Here is a 17,935-nt window from a genome sequence, read left to right on the forward strand (position 1 = left end):
TATAGATAGGCACAAAATGGGACCCTTATTGTTTCTAAGAGAAAAGAAAATAAATGACTGACATGCCGTAAAAGAAAACCAAGATTAACTGCGTGGACAGTGTATGCGTCCTGTACGACGTCTTTGATTTAAAGCAATATTTTTTGGCGCGCTGCCATTGTTAGAAATCAGTGTTTCATGAGAAAAAACTGTTATTTATAGTTATTGGGTGTATTGGAAATCAATGGAAAAATTAACTACTAAGCTTGGCATGTGTCACTCAACAAATACAGGACCTATAATAAAATTTAAAAACAAGTAGGTCTAAGCTTTACCAATCAACAATCACGAATAAAACGGTATTCGAACTTTAAATATTGTATCGACCGCGGGTTTCTGTACGGAATGGAGCAGGCGTGGGACTCAGGGAATGGGATTGAACAACACATTTATTAACTCGATTCGGGAAAGGTACACACACAGGGACAGGGGTTACAGCGCTGCACCTACACTAACACACGAAGGGAAGAGACGGTATCCCAGCCTCCGTCCCACTACAGTATGTAGTCCGGTAGTCCCCAGGTGCTGTTCTCAGCCCGCCTTGCGTGGCGCTACATTATAAATACATGTTAGGCCCAATGATTTAACTTAAATAATGCATTGCTGCACTTCTTCCTGAAAATAATATCATCTAGTCAAGTATAAAACTTAGCCTTTCTTTTTAATTAAGTCTATTGTAACGGATCGGGGTTCTCTGATTAAATCCCCTCGCAGATCCCAACCAAATACAAGTAGAGGAGAAAATACAGATAAAAGAAAGAAAACATAAAAAGAACAAAAAACAATTAACTGCCAGCGGTAATGAGGTAAATATTTATGTAACCAAATTATATTTTTACATATATCAAATGTTTTCCTTGCGTTGGCATTTTTCACGTTCTTTATGGAATTTAAATACATTTTAAATTCCACCTCAAAAGTACTAAAAGAGGGAGTATTATTAAAACATTTGACTTATGAATATGAAATTTACCCAAGATGACTAATAAATTCATTACTGTATAAATGTTCTTTTTCGAATTTCCTCTTACAATAATACAACAAAATATCAAAATCCTTAATATAAAATCTTAGTATTCTATATTTCCAGAGAATTCCCATGACGTGAATTTAATGTGCTCTGTCCGGCGATCTCTGTCGCTAAAGTTGGCGCAAGAGGTAGCCAGTTTAAGAAGCACTTAGTGATTAACGAGTGGGTCGGGAAGCACGTAGATTACGAAGGATTTAACGTGCTACTTAAATTACGATGGGTTTTGGGAAACGCTCGTAAATTAACGATCGATCTTAAGAGCGAGTTTACGATGTTTTTAGCGCTACGATGCTTTCGGGAAACTCACCCCAGATCAGTTAATCTGAATCACACCACAATATTTAAATTTATGAGCGATTTTCATGCATAAATAGAGTGATGTTTCTTTTGATGCATTATATAAATATAAAGATACATCATGATGTTTTGATATCCCACTGGGGTAGATCCCCTTCTTAGACAGCGTGGCAACTGTAACTGTGAACTGTAACTCTCCTCTCTGGACAGCAGAGGCAATAACCTCTCGGTCGATTCCGGTTGGCCAGGTGCGCTCATTAACCGTCTTCTTATTTACCGGCGTCCCGACCCGGAAAACGACCGAGGCTGCTACCAGTTTTATCCTGTTATAAGCCCTCTGTGACTAGTAGTGCTTAACAAAACTTATCTTTAACTATTTTTTTTTTTTTTTTTTTTTTTTGAAAACTCACTAAACCGTGAGGGTCCATCAAAAGACAGCCTGTGACGGCCCCAGGAACTGCTCTTATAGGGCGCTGGAGTGTCCAGGTGCCGCCAGTTCAGTGATTTCCCCATGAGAATCCGGAGAATGTGGCTCTCCTCAATGGGATGACCCCGCCCCTGGGGAACTCACTCGTGTTTCCAACCCCTGCTTTGCTACACACACATTACTCCGCACTTTTTAAAAAAAAGTATTGTACAGAAGTTTAAAACATGTATGTAAAAAATTTAAATACAACATGGTCAAAGCCTAGTGCTTGTTTCATTTAGTTTAAATTACACTAGGCCATTCTAACATAAATATTTAAGCCCCAATTTAATTATTCATGGTACATGCTCTATCCAGATCTATTTTCAGATCATATACGCCATTGAGTTTCTTTAAAAGGAAAAGCTATTTGATGGAAGAAGGTTTCTATGGGACTAATTGGTTCTCAGCTCAAAGATCAGATATTTCCTATCATGCTGTAGCTCCAAACAAGTTTAATCATAAGCCTTAACGTCACTGAAACTGAGATTCCTCAGCACAGGAATACATACTGTAAATAAGAAGTGGAACTTCTGCACTGTGTCCCTCTGCTGAGAAGCCCCTAGTGCTCAACGGGAGGAAGAGGAAGAGGAAGAGAGGAGAAGAGCAGGACTGGCAGTAAGCTGGTAGAAAGTGTGACCCAGGATGATCATTTTCATCAGCACAGCAAGCAAGCACATGGGCAGTGCTACATTAGAAGAAACATTATGACCTAATGACCATAATGCAACACACGATGGGGTATGAAATATAGCTGTTTTAATGTAGTAGCACACTGAGTCCTGCAACATGTTTATTGAAAAATGCACATGGAAATGAACAAGAAGCAGTTTTAGTTCCAGGGGATGTTGGCTTGGATGATGCACATTGGAAAAAATGTAATGACTGTTTGCATTAGAGCCAAACTTTAAAAGTTTGTCACTTAACCATCCTTTATGTTCTACAACAAGATTTAAATGCAGTTCTACTGATGGCAATGGGAGTGCTGTTTTTTTTTCCAGTAAACGCATTTCGAAGATGTTCAATTTGTTTTGTTCATGCCATCTCTCTCAAAGTGAGCGTGGCAAAGAGAGAGACACAGTTGTCACGGACACAATGGCTTCTGTGCATTTCTGTCTCGCAGATGCTGTCTTATCACGCCACCTGCTCGAAGGTCGAAGTGGACAGACTTAAGGTAACTTCAAGTGCCAGCTGGTGTTAACAATAACAATCTCAGTGGCGCACAGGTAAGGTTGAAAGCGATTTCAATAAAGGTGTTAATAAAAAGACAACCGTTAATGTGTGCAACGACTTTCACAATGAATTACCTGTACATCACCTGAATTCAGACCTAAGGTGAGTCTTAATGGCAGCCCTGTCGGTTTCAATTACAGCAGCAGTGTCTGTGTTGATGTGAAATACGCAGTATGCTCAGTTGTTTTCAGACAGTCAATGCGTGTCTTGGCAGGTGTTTACGTACAGAGGCCTGGATTACTTCGTTCAGAAACATAATCGCGCCCGGACTATAAATCTATTTGAAGATTATTACAGAAACATAGTTTCTCTCCAGCTAACTGCTGCTGCATAAATAATACAGAACAACATCGCTGGCAGCAGAACATGTCATGGGGTCACTAAATATTAGTGCACCAAGAAGAAATTGAATATGTTGACTTCTGGGTTCTTCTGCTCCTTTTAAAATGTATTTGATGTTGTAATTGGTTTTCTGTAAGTGGTGCAGCTGTAAGAAAGAGCTCTCTTGTGGAATATAAAATGGGTAGCAGTAGTGAAGAAGCGCTTGAATTAAATATCTTATACTGTTCATGTTGGTGACAGCCAGGTGTTTGCGTTTCCCTTCAAACGGACACTGTGCTGTATGTTCAGAGCCATGGTCGCAGTCTGGATGTGCAAGCAGCTCTGCTTCATCTGATCACCTCACGTGGTTCCCTCATGGGTTATCATGTGGCTCTGACCTGCCCAGGAGATGTGTACAGTGTGTGTTCTTGCTACTTCCATTTCTGTCTGCTACTCCCCTGCTTTGGAATAACCAAAACTGTAGTCCACCTTTTCTTAAATCTGCTCAGTTAGACGTCATACCACTCCTTCAGGTGAGGTGCTGGGCATACTGTACGTTGTGATCACCCACAGCAGTGGTGTGAAGCCTGGTGTTTCTCCTGCTCTGATCTGCTGTGCAGTGGGGCTGGCAGTGCAGGAGGCCGCTGTGTGTTACCCTCGAGGGCTGCTCGACTTGAGTGGCAGCAGCCCTCCAGTATGTGAAGGGATTTACAGGACTCTTAGGGACTACTGCTCCCACTTATTACAATAATCACACTATGTGCTGTATGTTATGTTAAATTAGAGTCCACTAAAGAGCATCAGGCCCAGCTCCTGTCTCAGTGTGAAATTCTGTCCTGATACTTTCCCCACATGTCAGCAATTTATTATATAGTAGGGCTTGTAAAAATAAGAATTCAACATGCAATTCCTTAGACACTGTATGATTTAAGGTCTGTTATTTTTCTTTCAGGCAGCTAAAATCCCTCTAGTCACTGAGCTGGGAATCGATCAATTCTACTTCAACGACTTTTCTCTCGATAGCGACGCGATGATCACAGCTTCCCTCAGGATGTTCCTGGAACTGGGAATTGTCCAGAAATTCAAAATTGACTATGAGGTAACGCAACAAAATGAGTGAAGTGATGTCTCCCTTTTGAAAACAGTTGCCATTACCAATGATTTTACATGCCCACCTGATTTAGACCAGCTTTGTGCCTCACAGTGAGAAAGAGGTTATAAATGACAGGGGGCCCATCCAGCCAGTTTGGTTGCTGGTAGCTGATCCCAGAATCTTACCTGGTACAAATTTACAGGGAGGAAGAGTTGATTTCAAAAAACAGAAATTCAGCAGAATGGTAACCTGCAGTGCACTCTTCTCCCAGGTCCTGTGCCGCTGGTTGCTCACGGTGAGGAAGAACTACCGCCAGGTGGCGTACCATAACTGGCGCCACGCCTTCAACGTGTCCCAGTGCATGTTTGTCATGATCACGGTAGGCAAGCCCGCTCCTGCCCCCTCCCCTCCGCGGGCTGCACGCGTGCCCTGCTGTCGCCCGTCTGGCCCCCCCGCCGGGGCGAAGACAAGTGCTATCAGAGACAAAAGGCATCACAGACAGAAACTCCTAAGACCCAGCAGGGACAGAGCACCATCCGTACTGCAGTATGTGAGGGGCGTGTTCAGTGTGGAGGCGAAGCCCTAGCGAGTCACAGCTGGACCGCCGTAGCCTGATGAAGAGCAGCTGTACAGGCAATGTTTAACCACACTGGACCCCCCTCCGACGGGACGAGCAGGCTCCCACCCCGCAAGGGGAGCCACACTATACTGGCAGCCCCAGAGGGGGATTGTACCTGAGGTCGGCCTTGTTCTTTTCTTTGCGCCTGTCCCGCTGTGCAGTTTCACCGGGGCAGGCCGTTTTATTTTTATTTATTTTGGCCTTGCGCTTCCTGCGCACCCAGACTGGACCCCGCTAGATAGGGAATAGTCCAATCTTTTTCCTGGCTGGAGCCCGTTAGTCCAGCCTGGGCGCCGCTCTGCACGGACGGCGCAGCGCCGCTTTTTGCAACGGCGCAATCTTGTGTTTTTCCTGTATGTTTGTTTTCGGTTCCTGCTGGCCTCAGGCGGGGCGTCGACTCTTACTGGAGCGCGCCGTGGCTGCTACAGCTCCCACTGCCGCACTGCTACAGTGTTTATGGGGATTCATGGCGAAATGTGATGTGACTAGAAACGAGAATGAAACCAGCTGCACCAGCCTGCAGTCTAGAAAGTGCAAGGCCAGGGTATGGTAACGCCACTTCAAGCTCAACAACGAGTCCTTTGCTGCAGAAGCTGGGGAAGCTGTGCTGATGCCCTCTGATGCATCTCGATCACTACAGCGTCTAAATGTTCATGCAGAAACAGCACAGGGCAGCGGCAGACCCTGAAATCAAAGGCCAGAATATTTTTGCCCCTCAGTCCCCCTCCTTGTTAAATACTGTGTGGCTTCCTTTAACTGGGTGTTATAGGTAACTATAATATAGCTTTGTCCATTACAGTGAGAGAATAAGATGGCAATTGAATAGAATGCAGTTTTAGTAATGCTTTAAAACTGGCTGTTCAGTCACAACCCTCTTTTGCCCTAAAGCAGGTGTCTGTACACATGCGGTGCAGCAGTTCACGTGTCTCTCCTTGCTGCTGCTGGAGAACAGGCTGTTGTACAGTGGAGCGTGTTCAGTCCCATGAAGGCCTCTGGCCTAAGAGGGAACTGCAGTAGCAACTAACCTGCACAAAGGGTGTCCAACAATTGTAAATAGTCTCTAAACGTGGTAGAAAGAATTCACGATGAGATTATCCATGAAGGTTTAGAGTCCACATTCTCACATGGGTTTAACTGATGATGGTGATGATGAAGTGTATAAAAATGGTTTCCTGGTGTTAGTTAGTGGTGAGGGTAGGAGCAGACTGCTATTAGTTGTAGAGAGAAGCTGTCTTTTTATGCATGATCTGAAAAACTCTGCTCTCAAGACTCCTGCGTGTTGTTATTGTATAATTTTCCTGTGCTCAGACACCTGGGACTGAGGAAAGGGTGGGATCTGTATATAAAATAAAGGGTGTTGTGAAGAATAGAATGGCAGTAAAGACAGTAAAGACAGTAAAGGCAGGTTCAGTGTACTGTACATTTCTCAATGGATTTCCACTTTTCTAACATGGCGATGTCAGAGAGCTCAGATTCCAGAACAGCCTCTGACACTCCCAGCCCCTCCATATCCACAGCTCCTTCGTCCCAGGGAGGGTCTCTGGAGGTGAGAAGGAGTTTGGATGTTTATGCACTGGGAACCCCTTACTGCCACCTCTGATCTACTTCAATAATAACTCGAGACTGAGACTGGGCCGGATTGGCGGGCTGCCTGCTCGGGTTATTGAAGACTCTCTGGAAGAATGAGCTGCTCAAGCTGCTGTCTCTCGTCTCCCTTCAGACGGCCCGTTTCCAGGACATCCTCTCCGACTCTGAAATCTTAGCTCTGATGGTGGGCTGTCTCTGCCATGACCTGGACCACAGGGGGACAAACAACGCCTTCCAGGCCAAGTGTGTACACAGCCCGCATTAAACCTCCTGTGCCAGCTGTCTGCCAAGCCTCCAATTCTGAACCTTTCTGAATTTCAGCTGTTGCTTCTGCAGTGTTTGCTGATCCTCCTAATTTGGTCTCCTCTGCAAAAGTGACTAGTTTACCAACTATTCCAGAATCTAGATCATTGGTTTGAGATTGGGAAGAGCTGTGGTCCCAGTACAGATCCGTGTGGTACTCCACTGATTGCTGCACATCACACTAATCTGAGCACTCCCACTTTATCTGTACTCTATTCTCTGTCAATGTATCCCCGGGGTTCCCAGCACAGGTCCTGGGCAATCCTGCGCCTACTGGTTTTCAATCCAGCCAGGATCTTGACTTAACGGAAACCCTAATTGAATGAACAAGTTCCTTGTTTGGAACCTGGCAAGTTAAATTCTACTAAACAATTGGAACTTTCATGACACAATAGTTAAAAGCAACTTCTAGCATGGTTAGGAACTGAAAACAATTTAAGAATTTAAAGAAATTCTACTATTATGTCAATCTAGAGCTCTACTCTTTAAGCGCTGCTGGGATGAAGCAGGAAACAGGGTCCCTAGGACCAGTGCTGGGAACCCCTGTATCAACCTGCTCTTGATCCAAATGCTTGCATGACCTTGACTGCCTGCTGCCTGCCATTGACGAATTAGTGTTGTATGAGGGACTTTATCAAAAGCCTTTTAAAAAGACTAAATACACCATATCATATTTTCTGTGTGTCCTTTACTGCTCCTGATTGCTCAAAGAACTCTCAACCAATAAGATGAGTTAAGCATGACTTACCATACCTATACTTAGTCTTACCTTACTACCATGTGGATGATCCTCTATTTCAATTCAAAAGATTGTTTCCAAAACCATGCATGTAATAGAAGTCAGACTCATTGGTGTATAATTACTTGGGTATGTTTTGTGTACTTTTTTAATGGACAAGCATGATGTTAGCAGTTTTCCATTCAGTGGGTATTAGCCCTATCTTGATTAGTCTCTCTGTCACCCTCACTCTGTGTGTGTATCCCCCTCTCTCTCTGTGTGTGTATCCCCCTCTTTCTGTGTATGTATCCCCCTCTCTCTCTGTGTGTGTATTCCTTTCTCTCTGTATGTATCCCCCTCTCTCTGTGTGTGTATCCCCCGTCTCTGAAGGACAGGGTCTGCTCTGGCTCAGCTCTATGGAACCTCGGCCACCCTGGAACACCATCACTTCAACCATGCGGTGATGATCCTGCAGAGTGAGGTAACATCGTGCTCCTTCTGCAGCGTCCTGAAACATCTCCAGTTTACACCATTAAATAGACAAGATCCCTGGGTATGCACAGCGCCAGATTCTGCCATTCAGAATGAGACAAAAAAGCTTCTGGTGACGTGAAGTGGCCTTATCACATAGGAAACAAGCAGGCCTGTGACTACATCTCCTTTTAATCCAATAGAAATATTGCTCTTGACTTTGAGACATTTTTGGCAACAAATACTACTTGTTAACTCTGAATGCAGATCGTGCTGAAACGTTTCTGCCGTGAAATGTCTGCTGCACATTAGTCATTACAGTGAGCAGTGAGCAAGGGCCGAATCATGTCTCAATTTGTGCAAACTCTTGCTCTTGCCCCTGATGAGACCAGGGGTTTTCAACAGCATGTCAACTTTCACAGAGTTCATGATTTTGTGCTCAATTTGGAATTAGCAAAATTTTACAATACCATCAATTAATTTATTTCGTTACTGAGATTTGATGACCGGTCAGAGAAAGTGGGACTGCAGTTCCCCTTTCAGTCTCCGTCTGACTGCTAAAATTAACTGTCCCTCTGGTTCTGTGGTGCTACAGGTCTACAAAGAGCTGGTTACTGAAATCGTACAGAAAATTAAATCATGTCTTCAGTGATTTGGGGGGGGGGGCAGTGCCTTAGCAGTTAGCACTACTATCTCACAGCTTTTGGGTCTTGGGTTTTATTCCAGACTGCAGAACCTGCTGTATGGAGTTTGCGTGCTCTCCCCTTGTTTGTGTGCATTTACGCTGGGTGCTCTGAGCTCCACCCTCCTCCTGGCCTGTATGTCTGAGCCCTGGTCATTATTGGCGTCCAGTCCAGGGTGTAGTAGTGTGCTTCCAGGATGGGCTTTAGGCACCTTTTCTGATAATCAATGGATGAATAGATGTCATGTTTAAAAAAAAACAGAAAATGTAATGGAGACATAATTCTGCGACACGTTATCTCCTCAGCTAGCAGTGAAGAAATGAAATACAGTAACAAGTCAGGGACCAGATCAGACGCACCAGTAAACCAGAGTGAACAGGGATTATTGCCCAGGCAATCGCAGTAAAGAGTGGGGTCTGGACCTCTGTCATCACTGGGCTGCAGGCTCAATTCCCATCCAGCAGTCTGTGAAGGAAAGCTCAGCAAGAATTTCCCCTCAACTCTGCAGCTCTAACCTGGAGTCCTCCATGATGTCACTTCCTGAAACGCTGCAAAAATCACAGGGAGCCCCTCTCTTTATCGCATTTATTCTTTTTTGAATCCCTTCTCCTCCTCCCGTCCCCCTGGACCACTCCTCGCCCTGCAGGCGTCCTGATTTCCGCCTCAGTGAGGGCGTCGGGCCTCAGCCGAGCGGGTTGAGCCAGACCTCTTACGCCTGCCTTTGGAAACAAACTTTTTTAATGCATTTTCTGATTGGGTCGTTATTCCTTGAGAACTCTTGCCTATCTATAGAAATCAGGGAATCTCAGGACACACAGCTCTGTACGTCAGGTGAAGTTCAGGTACTGTACTTGTGTTGCTGACAGAACTTTTCTCAGCAATTTGTTTCACATGACTTTATTATTTACAGGGTCATAACATCTTTGCCAATCTCTGTTCCAAAGAATACAGCAACATGATGCAACTCCTTAAGCAAGCCATCCTGGCAACAGACCTCACCTTATATTTTCAGTAAGTAGTATGTCTTTTAATTATGGTTGTGCTACTGTATATACTGGTTTTATACTAGAATAGCTCATTACTGGCTGTCACAGATGGCCGATGAAGGGTTGTTAAGCTTCATTAGGATCTTTTTTCGATTTGCACAGTTGAGAACTGGGTGAGCTGGGAGAGACTCGTCTCCCTTCAGACCGAAGCCATGCCTTGCTGGAGGCATGCTGGGAGCTGACTTCATTACCTCAACAGCTTCCGTTCCGTATCTCAGAGCAGGACTGATTTGTTTACAGTCCAGATGGGAAGGCTGAGAAAAATGGGCTGAATGGTAATTTGTTCAGAGCTTTCAAAATAATAGATGTTGTGGAAAACTGGAAGAAGCTACCCAGACTTGCTATTGAAGCCGATGCCCTGATTTCTTTCAAGAAACAGCAGGATGAGGTCCTCAGATCAATCAGCTTTTAGATACCAAACAGACTAGATGGGCCAAATGGCCTCCTCTGATTTATAACTGTTCTTCTGCTCTAATGAAGCAACTTTTCTGTTCGTTCCACCTGTTTGTTTTACACGTAACCTTTGAACATTTCATCGTTCACTTTCTAGCTCTGTGATAGAAACAGTTCCTCGCATGAACAATCAGAACAGGCTGTAAGGCTCTACTTGTCCAAGGAGCTCACCTCTGTACAGCAGTGTGTCATCACAGAGAGCACCATCTGCCACTCTGCCTTCTGCTGGTCTAGAGCACGTCTCTGTTCTCTGTGCCATTGGGTGAACCAGTCCTTTTCTCCGACTTGTTCAAACCTGTGAAGATATTGAATGCCTTACACTTTTCTACTGCATGATTTAGGAAAAGAAGCAAGTTCTTTGAGTATGTGCTGTCGGGGGACTTCAACTGGACGAATGAGGAGCACAGAGAATTCCTGAGGTGAATATAATGTTCATCAGTAGACTACTCGTTACCTTGCCTAGAGGACTGGGACTAATATTAACCTCTACTGTCCTCAGGTCTCTGCTCATGACTGCATGCGATTTAGGAGCTGTGACACGTCCATGGGAAATCTCGAAACAGGTGAGTTACAAAGCTATCTTTCCTGATCCCAGGCAAAACACTTGAAATTCACTTGAATAATTTCACGTGAAAGGGCGTCGCAGCGACACGGACGATTCCAGGCTGGAGCACTGTGTGGAGACTGCACGTGCCCCTGTGTTTGTCGAGGTTTTTCCAAGTACACCGGTCTCGTTCCACTTTCCAAAGATTTGCAGTCTGGGGAAATCGGTGTCTCTGATTATTGTGTCGGTGTGTTTGTGCATGTGCCTGTACTTATGAGCACGTGTGTGGATGTGAATATGTGTGCGTGTGAATATGTGTGTGTGTGCATGTGCACGTTCCCCTCAGTGGACTAGTGTCCCATCCAAGCTGTGGTCTTTCCTTGAGCCCTGTGTCTCCCCCGTTAGGCACTGGCCTCCCGTGAGCTTCTACAGAAGGAAGTGGCTCTGGAGAGGCCTATCAGTTCATACTGTACATCAGATTATACTGAGTTTAAAGTTGCAGTCTCAGAACCCTGGTTCCCCTCTGGTGCTTTAGACTTTAGAGCCTAGCAGGTCACTATATTGACGAGATAACAGCCCACCCTGGAGCAGCAGAGGAACCGCGAGCAAAGAGAACAGAACACTTCTTATTAAAACACACATCTGGCAGCGCTGCTGGGTCCCACTTCCTTCCCCTGTGCTGTTTCAGGTCGCAGAGCTGGTGACCAGTGAGTTTTTTGAACAAGGGGACAGAGAGAGATCAGAGCTGAAGCTTACACCATCTGTAAGTAAGCCCACTTGTTGGAAATAATAATTTACTGGTATATCAACAATGCGTTTGGAATGTCCTTCCAAAATCTGTGTAAACGAATAGAGTTGATTTTCTTTCAGAGGACAATTTAATACCACTAATCCCAGTTTTATACCATGTCTAGTCTTAAATCTTCCACCCCAATGCCTCGGTATAATGACTGGAACAGTGTGCTGAAAGAGGTGCCATCTTTCAGCTGAGCTGCTAAACTGAGGTCCCCTCCTCTATGAAAACTGCTTTGACATCTCCCTGGATACAAATACCAGGAATTTTTACTAATAATCCTATTAAGACAGATAGACAGAAAAGTACACTTTGTATGCGTGTAACTTCAGTGCACACTTGCTCTACAAGGGGAAAGTTTCTGATCCTGAAACCAAAACTCACAAGGTTTGGAAAGATCCCCACCAATCCTCATCACTACCTGAAATCCCCTTTGTGTGCCAAGGCCTTTTAGAAATCACACTCATTACAAGGTTTGTGTCGACTAAAGCAATGCTTGTTGGTGCTGGTCCCAGGACCCCTGAGGGTTTTGAATACCTGGCGTTCGTGCAGGCGGGAGGGGCTGAGTCTTCTCGTGACCCGCAAGCCGAGGCAGCTGTCCCGCGGGTCGGCCCGGGCCTGGGGCAGCTGGGCCCAGAGTCTGCTGGCCAGCGAATCGAGCTGCTTGTGGTTATGGCTTATAACACAGGGCCTCGTCATACTTCTCAGCAAAGCACACTGCATCTGCCCACTGCTGGAGAGTGAACAAGACGCCTCCTGCACTCGTCTGTCCCTCTGGGCTCCAGCCAGCACCTGTGCCAAAAACAAGCAAGGATGTGGAGACAAGAAGCCCTGTCGTGTCTTTAATCTCAGCTGATCTGGTCAGTCATAAAGTACACGTCCTCGGAGACTCCTGTTCTGTTTAACATGCAAAGTCATGCAAATCCTTTCTAATGGGCTCCATATGCTACACACACACACATCCTGTTATTGTGTGACCTTGCATCACTCTTAATCGTGTTGTGACTCTTCTGCCCTCGCTCCCGTCACCTGACCCTGCTCCGAGGTCGCAGGGATGTGGTGTAATTCCAGGCTGGAAAGCCATGAGCAGCCAAAACATTCAGCTCGGCTCCAGAGTCCTTTCTGCAGATTTGCCCTGACAAATATTTCCTTTCCCATGTGCTGCTGTCTGACTGGCTTGCCCTAGAGTTTCTGAGCTGCTCAGATCAAGCTCTAAGCTCCAGCCCGCCATTCCCAGCACAGAGAGCTCGGGATTTATTGTTTGTGTGGCCGAATAGCATGCTTCTTCTCAGATGTATCCCTCAGCAGATAAGCCTGGCGCCTTAAAAGTTACAGCTAATGTGAACTGACTTACAGCTCTAAATCTGACTGCCAGTGCCTTCCAATTAAAACAGCAAACTCAGCCCCTTTATTTTCTTAGTAACCCAGGAGACATCTGAAAATTCTGCTAGGATGAGGCCAAACTGACCTAATTAATGAGTGTCTCAAATTTTAAAGTTTCGTGCCTTCAGCTTTATTTATGTACATGAAAGCAGTCAAACAGGGCAGCTGTTTTGCATTTCAGTTTTTAATCAAGATATAATTTATGCTTGTTTTCCATGTTTAGTACAGGATTTAAGTAACATGCCCTCACTGTGCTTTCACTTCCCAAGGGCTTGTAAATTTGCTTATAATGTGGTGAGACGTTTCTTCCACACAGGAACATCAGAAAGACTGCAGTAGGCTTCCACTGCGGTGGCAAATGTCAGCAATGATCCTTTCAGCTCTAAATCCATTTTTATTTCACTTTTATGTGGATGCTTAACACGCTCGTCACTAAAGGCAATAAAACAACGTTGAACAATAAACAGAAAGTTAGTTTATCACTTTTTTAATCCTAGTTGTTTACTCATTAAAACTGCTCTTGAAACAGGAGGCTGTGTTCGGAAAGTTAGCTAGCAGATGTATTTTGTGAGAAAACAAAGGTGAAAGTGAACATTACACTTAGTATAGTATAGGTGACTGAAAAGATTTTTCACCATATTTCAATGAAGTAATTGTGGGTTTAGAAAGAGATACTGTATTCAACATTGTGTGTATCAGTGACAGGGCCAGCAACATCTACAAACAGTAAGAACAGTTAACTGATGTCTCCTATAGGCGATCTTCGACCGTAACAGGAAGGATGAGCTGCCTGCCCTGCAGCTGGAGTGGATTGATGGCATCTGTAAGCCCCTCTATGAGGTACAGTGCAGTACATTCCTGATCCCTGCTCACAGTGTAGATTTATGATCCCTCTACAGAGCCTGTAGATTCACAATCCCTTCTCAGATGTGTAGATTACTGCTCCCTGTTCACAGTGCTGCAGATTACTGATCTCTAGCTCAGTTTCTAATCCTGAGAAAAAGTATCTGTTTTTTCTAAATGCATTTCACACTCTGCACTTGTCTGAATGATGGGTTTCTGACCGGTCCTGTAGTGTGGTTTTTCCCTTCCTGATGTAGGAGGTGCTTTTTGCTGCTCGTTCAGTGTTATCCGTTGACATTAAACAGGCAGATCAGTGGTGCTCATGCAGGTCCCACTGGTACTTCAGTAATTATCTCACTGTGAGATAAACCCTTCTCTGCACTGGTAAGCATCCATTAACCCGTCTTTAATTCAACACAAGATGATTACCATCTGTAACTGGAGATTTAATCTTTTATGAAGAACTTCTAAAAGGTGTTCTAAATGTCAATACAACATATCACATGCTTTGTGTGTATCTGTTACTGTTGCTGTTTGTTCAAAGAACTCTTAACAGGTTTGTCATGAAAGACCTGTCTTTTCTAAATCCATGTTGGATATTCCCAAGGATACTAATTCCATTATTTAGATAATTATTTCCATACATTTTTCCATAAATTTACATGTAAGGTGTAAAGACATCAGACATTTTGGTCTATAGTTACATATTTCAGTTATGTCACCCTTTTCTTTGTGGCTGATATAGTTTTCCCATCAGTGGGTACTAACCCTGTCCCTAGCACCTGCTGGACAATAAAAAATAACTGATAGAGTAACTATGTCTTTCCTCAGCCTGAGGCGTGCTGTTGATTTTGTCCTTGGGAAAAAAAAAACACCTGTGTGCAAAACTCAGTCATTTCTCTTTCATTTAATATTTCAGCCAGCCATTACGTAGGCATTTACTCACTTGAGTGACATTGTGCAAAAGAAGGCAAGCTCTGAGCTGTCAGCCTGGATTTCTAAAGCTTGCCCGTGAAGTCACCAGGAGGACAGTGAGAGCCCCGTGGCTTCTGATGCTTGTTTCTGCGTGCCGTGTGTTCAGGCTGCGGCCTGACCAGTCAGAGGGCTGCGGTCTGACGCTCCGGCCTCTGCTGTGTCTTCCAGGCTCTGGTGAAGGTGAACGGGCAGCTTCAGCCCATGCTGGATGGCATCGCTGCAAACCGCGTGAAGTGGGAAGAGCGTTGCTCCTCCTGTGAGCAGAGTCTCAACGCCACTGAGCCCTCGGAGCCTGCTCAGGCTGGGGAGCCCCTGAAGTAGCCATACTCAACCAACGTCTTTCACTGTCACAGGGACCCTGCTAATCTTCCATGAAATAAAGAAGGAGCTGTTTCTATCCACATTCTGCAAAGGCTACAAGCTTGTCAGCCCTGAACTGGTGGATCTGGGTTTCACTGAAGCTCACGCAATCAAGCTGTGGTTCTTAATTCTAACAATTGAGCTGAAATCATGGCAAGTTTTCAGCCTTGTTTTGCAATGTGTGCATTCAGCAACCAGACAGCATGCTTCGCTTGTCAGCATATTCCGTTGTTCTTTTCGCACTGAGTTGCGATGCTGACGTGTTGAAGACAAAGACGTTTCTCTTTGTACTTTCACTACAGGGCACTGAGGGTAAAGTCATCAGTATGAGTTACTGACGGTGGGATGGAAGATTGGATTTCAGGCCAACCTCTACAAGTGCCATCTTCTGAGCACGATTTAATAATGTGGAATGCTGAGTTAAGTTGAGCACACAGTGTTAAACAAAACCTCTTTCACTGTGATATAAAAGTTTTAATTGTGCACTTTTTAACAGCAATTTATTCTAACAGAGTTTTATACATACTGTACCACTTGTCAAGTGAGGAACTAGTTAAATATCGAAAGGAAAATTATTTCAAAGCCCAAACAGCAACATGCTACTCTTGCTGTATAACATAATAGTACTGTAACGTAATTAGTTCAAGTACTGTAGGGAGCTGCGTCAGCATGCGTAGGCTGCAAAGGAGCAAGTAAAGGTTAATTCCAGGCTGAAAAGAGAAGAAAAGAAACACAATTTTTTGGCTGTGGGTGTGTTCACATCCGAAGCAGGCTCCACAGCCATTGTGTTTCCTTTCTTCTGTTTTCAGCATGGAATAAACCTTTACTTGTCCCTTTGTAACGTAATTGATTTTATGGGAAACAAGCAATTCTGCACAAAATTCTCAAGGGAGTGTCCATTTACTGGTTTATGAGCAAAGAGCTGTTCAGTGGATTCCCAGGGACATAATAAATAATTAGTGTACATGTGGAAGCAGCTACTGCATTTCCTAAAATATCAACCACTTGGTCCTCCTGCTACAGTTAGTTCACTTGTTAAATTCAAACCGTAGATAGTGTAAATCTATTCTTGATTTAGAGCAACATGAAAGAAACAGTTTCAGAAGTCTGAATATTTCTGAACCCTGGAGACACACAAGAAAGAAACTCTTACATGTACAGTACCAGCACTGTTAATTCCTAGCTAATTATCTTGGAATACAAGTGAGCAGAAAATTATCTGTGGTTTTATTAAATTTTGTACATATCAGCAAATAGTCAAAGTGTTTTATTTGATCAGTTTTAAGAAATTTAATGAAAAGTTAAAGTAAAGTATTCTTGGTTGCATGACTGGGGTTTTAATGCGTTGAACCTGTATATGTCTAAAAGGTTTCCTTTTTAGTCTAAATAAGCATGTTAATGGGTTTAATTTTGTATGTGTTGCTGTAAGTAACTGAAAGATTTTATTTAAATTGTTTGATTTTAATTTGAAAAATTACTTGGCGAAAAGAAGTTCTGATTGTAATTGTTAGTTTCTTGTTTTTTAAATATCTGCAAGCAAAACTGGATGAAAGCATTATCAATTATTGCCAGTTCCAGGAAGGAAAGTTCAGAAAAGCCCATGTCACTGTACAGTATATTCCTGAACACGGTATGACTGAACGTGGAAAACAATATTCTGCAGAAAGATGCAGTTTTGGTATCTTAAGACCTCTGCTAAGCACTTATCTCACCTGTTGAAATTAATTAAATAATGTTCTACTCTGACAGTTTCCACAAACTCCAGATCTCAAAAAAACAAACTTGAAACAGTGTCATCTTTACATTCTTAATTTGGGACATCATAAACAAATCCTTACAAACGGGAAATATCATTTAATTCATTTTCTAGAAAAAAATACAATTGTTATTAAACTCACATCCTCAAGACAGCAATCCTGAGCTGTGTGTTAGGTTTCTTTTTACAAATAAGATCTCTGTATTTTATTTTCAGTGTAAAATAACAAGAAGCTCTCATCAGATACAAATTCACTCAGTGTGAGATCTGTTACTTTTACTTTTCTCTGAATGCAGTCGCACAGTTATCTTTCTTGAAGGAAACTCTGGGCACCTCCTGTATAACAGGCTGGCTTCCAAGCCAAAATCTTTTGCAAATTGTAGTGGAAAAAGGAAATTATTTCTGCAGCATTTTAAATTAGCATTTGCAGTGGGCTGAGGGAGAAGTGTTAGCGTGCACATAGCGAATAGCTGTTGTAAAATGACATTTCTGACAGCTTTCCTGTTTCCTACAGACCCTTGCTCGTGTTTGTTTCTTATGTAGTGCCTTTCTGCGGCAGGGAATGCATCTGACGTGCTCCGTGTGTTCCTCAGGCATGCAGAACTAGATGTCAGGGCATGGTGTTTCTTGTGTAAATAAAGAATTCACTCTAAAGAAACACACCGGCCTTCTTTTGTTCTTGAATAAGAAGTCAAAACATTGATTTCAGTCTTGGCAGGCTCTCCTTACCCCGGTCCTGTGTACAAATGACAATGCCCGCCAGCAGAGCGGCGCCAGTGTGGAAGCACGGCTGTCAGGACAGATGTTCCTCTTACATGAGAAACACAGACACTGGTTTCGTTCCATATACTGCATATGTACTGGAGCCAGAATTGTCCTGTGCTATATAATTAATAGGAGGCACTGAAAATGCTCCACATGC

At 43.7% G+C, this 17,935-nt stretch overlaps 1 protein-coding gene across 1 annotated transcript in view; it reads left to right on the forward strand.

Moving 5' to 3' along the window:
• pde11al (phosphodiesterase 11a, like) overlaps positions 1–15,218 on the forward strand; it is a 32,995-nt gene extending 17,777 nt beyond the window's left edge. Inside the window, exons 10-20 of the mRNA XM_088929208.1 lie at positions 2,956–3,006; positions 4,339–4,485; positions 4,751–4,858; positions 6,819–6,928; positions 8,097–8,187; positions 9,771–9,871; positions 10,701–10,778; positions 10,859–10,922; positions 11,592–11,666; positions 13,836–13,919; positions 15,066–15,218. Coding sequence (XP_088785334.1) covers positions 2,956–3,006; positions 4,339–4,485; positions 4,751–4,858; positions 6,819–6,928; positions 8,097–8,187; positions 9,771–9,871; positions 10,701–10,778; positions 10,859–10,922; positions 11,592–11,666; positions 13,836–13,919; positions 15,066–15,218 — 1,062 coding nt within the window. The remainder of the gene's footprint in view (positions 1–2,955; positions 3,007–4,338; positions 4,486–4,750; positions 4,859–6,818; positions 6,929–8,096; positions 8,188–9,770; positions 9,872–10,700; positions 10,779–10,858; positions 10,923–11,591; positions 11,667–13,835; positions 13,920–15,065) is intronic.
• Positions 15,219–17,935: the final 2,717 nt, after the last annotated feature.

Source organism: Atractosteus spatula, chromosome 12, assembly GCF_055471065.1.
Source record: "Atractosteus spatula isolate fAtrSpa1 chromosome 12, fAtrSpa1.hap1, whole genome shotgun sequence".
Taxonomy (NCBI): domain Eukaryota; kingdom Metazoa; phylum Chordata; class Actinopteri; order Semionotiformes; family Lepisosteidae; genus Atractosteus; species Atractosteus spatula.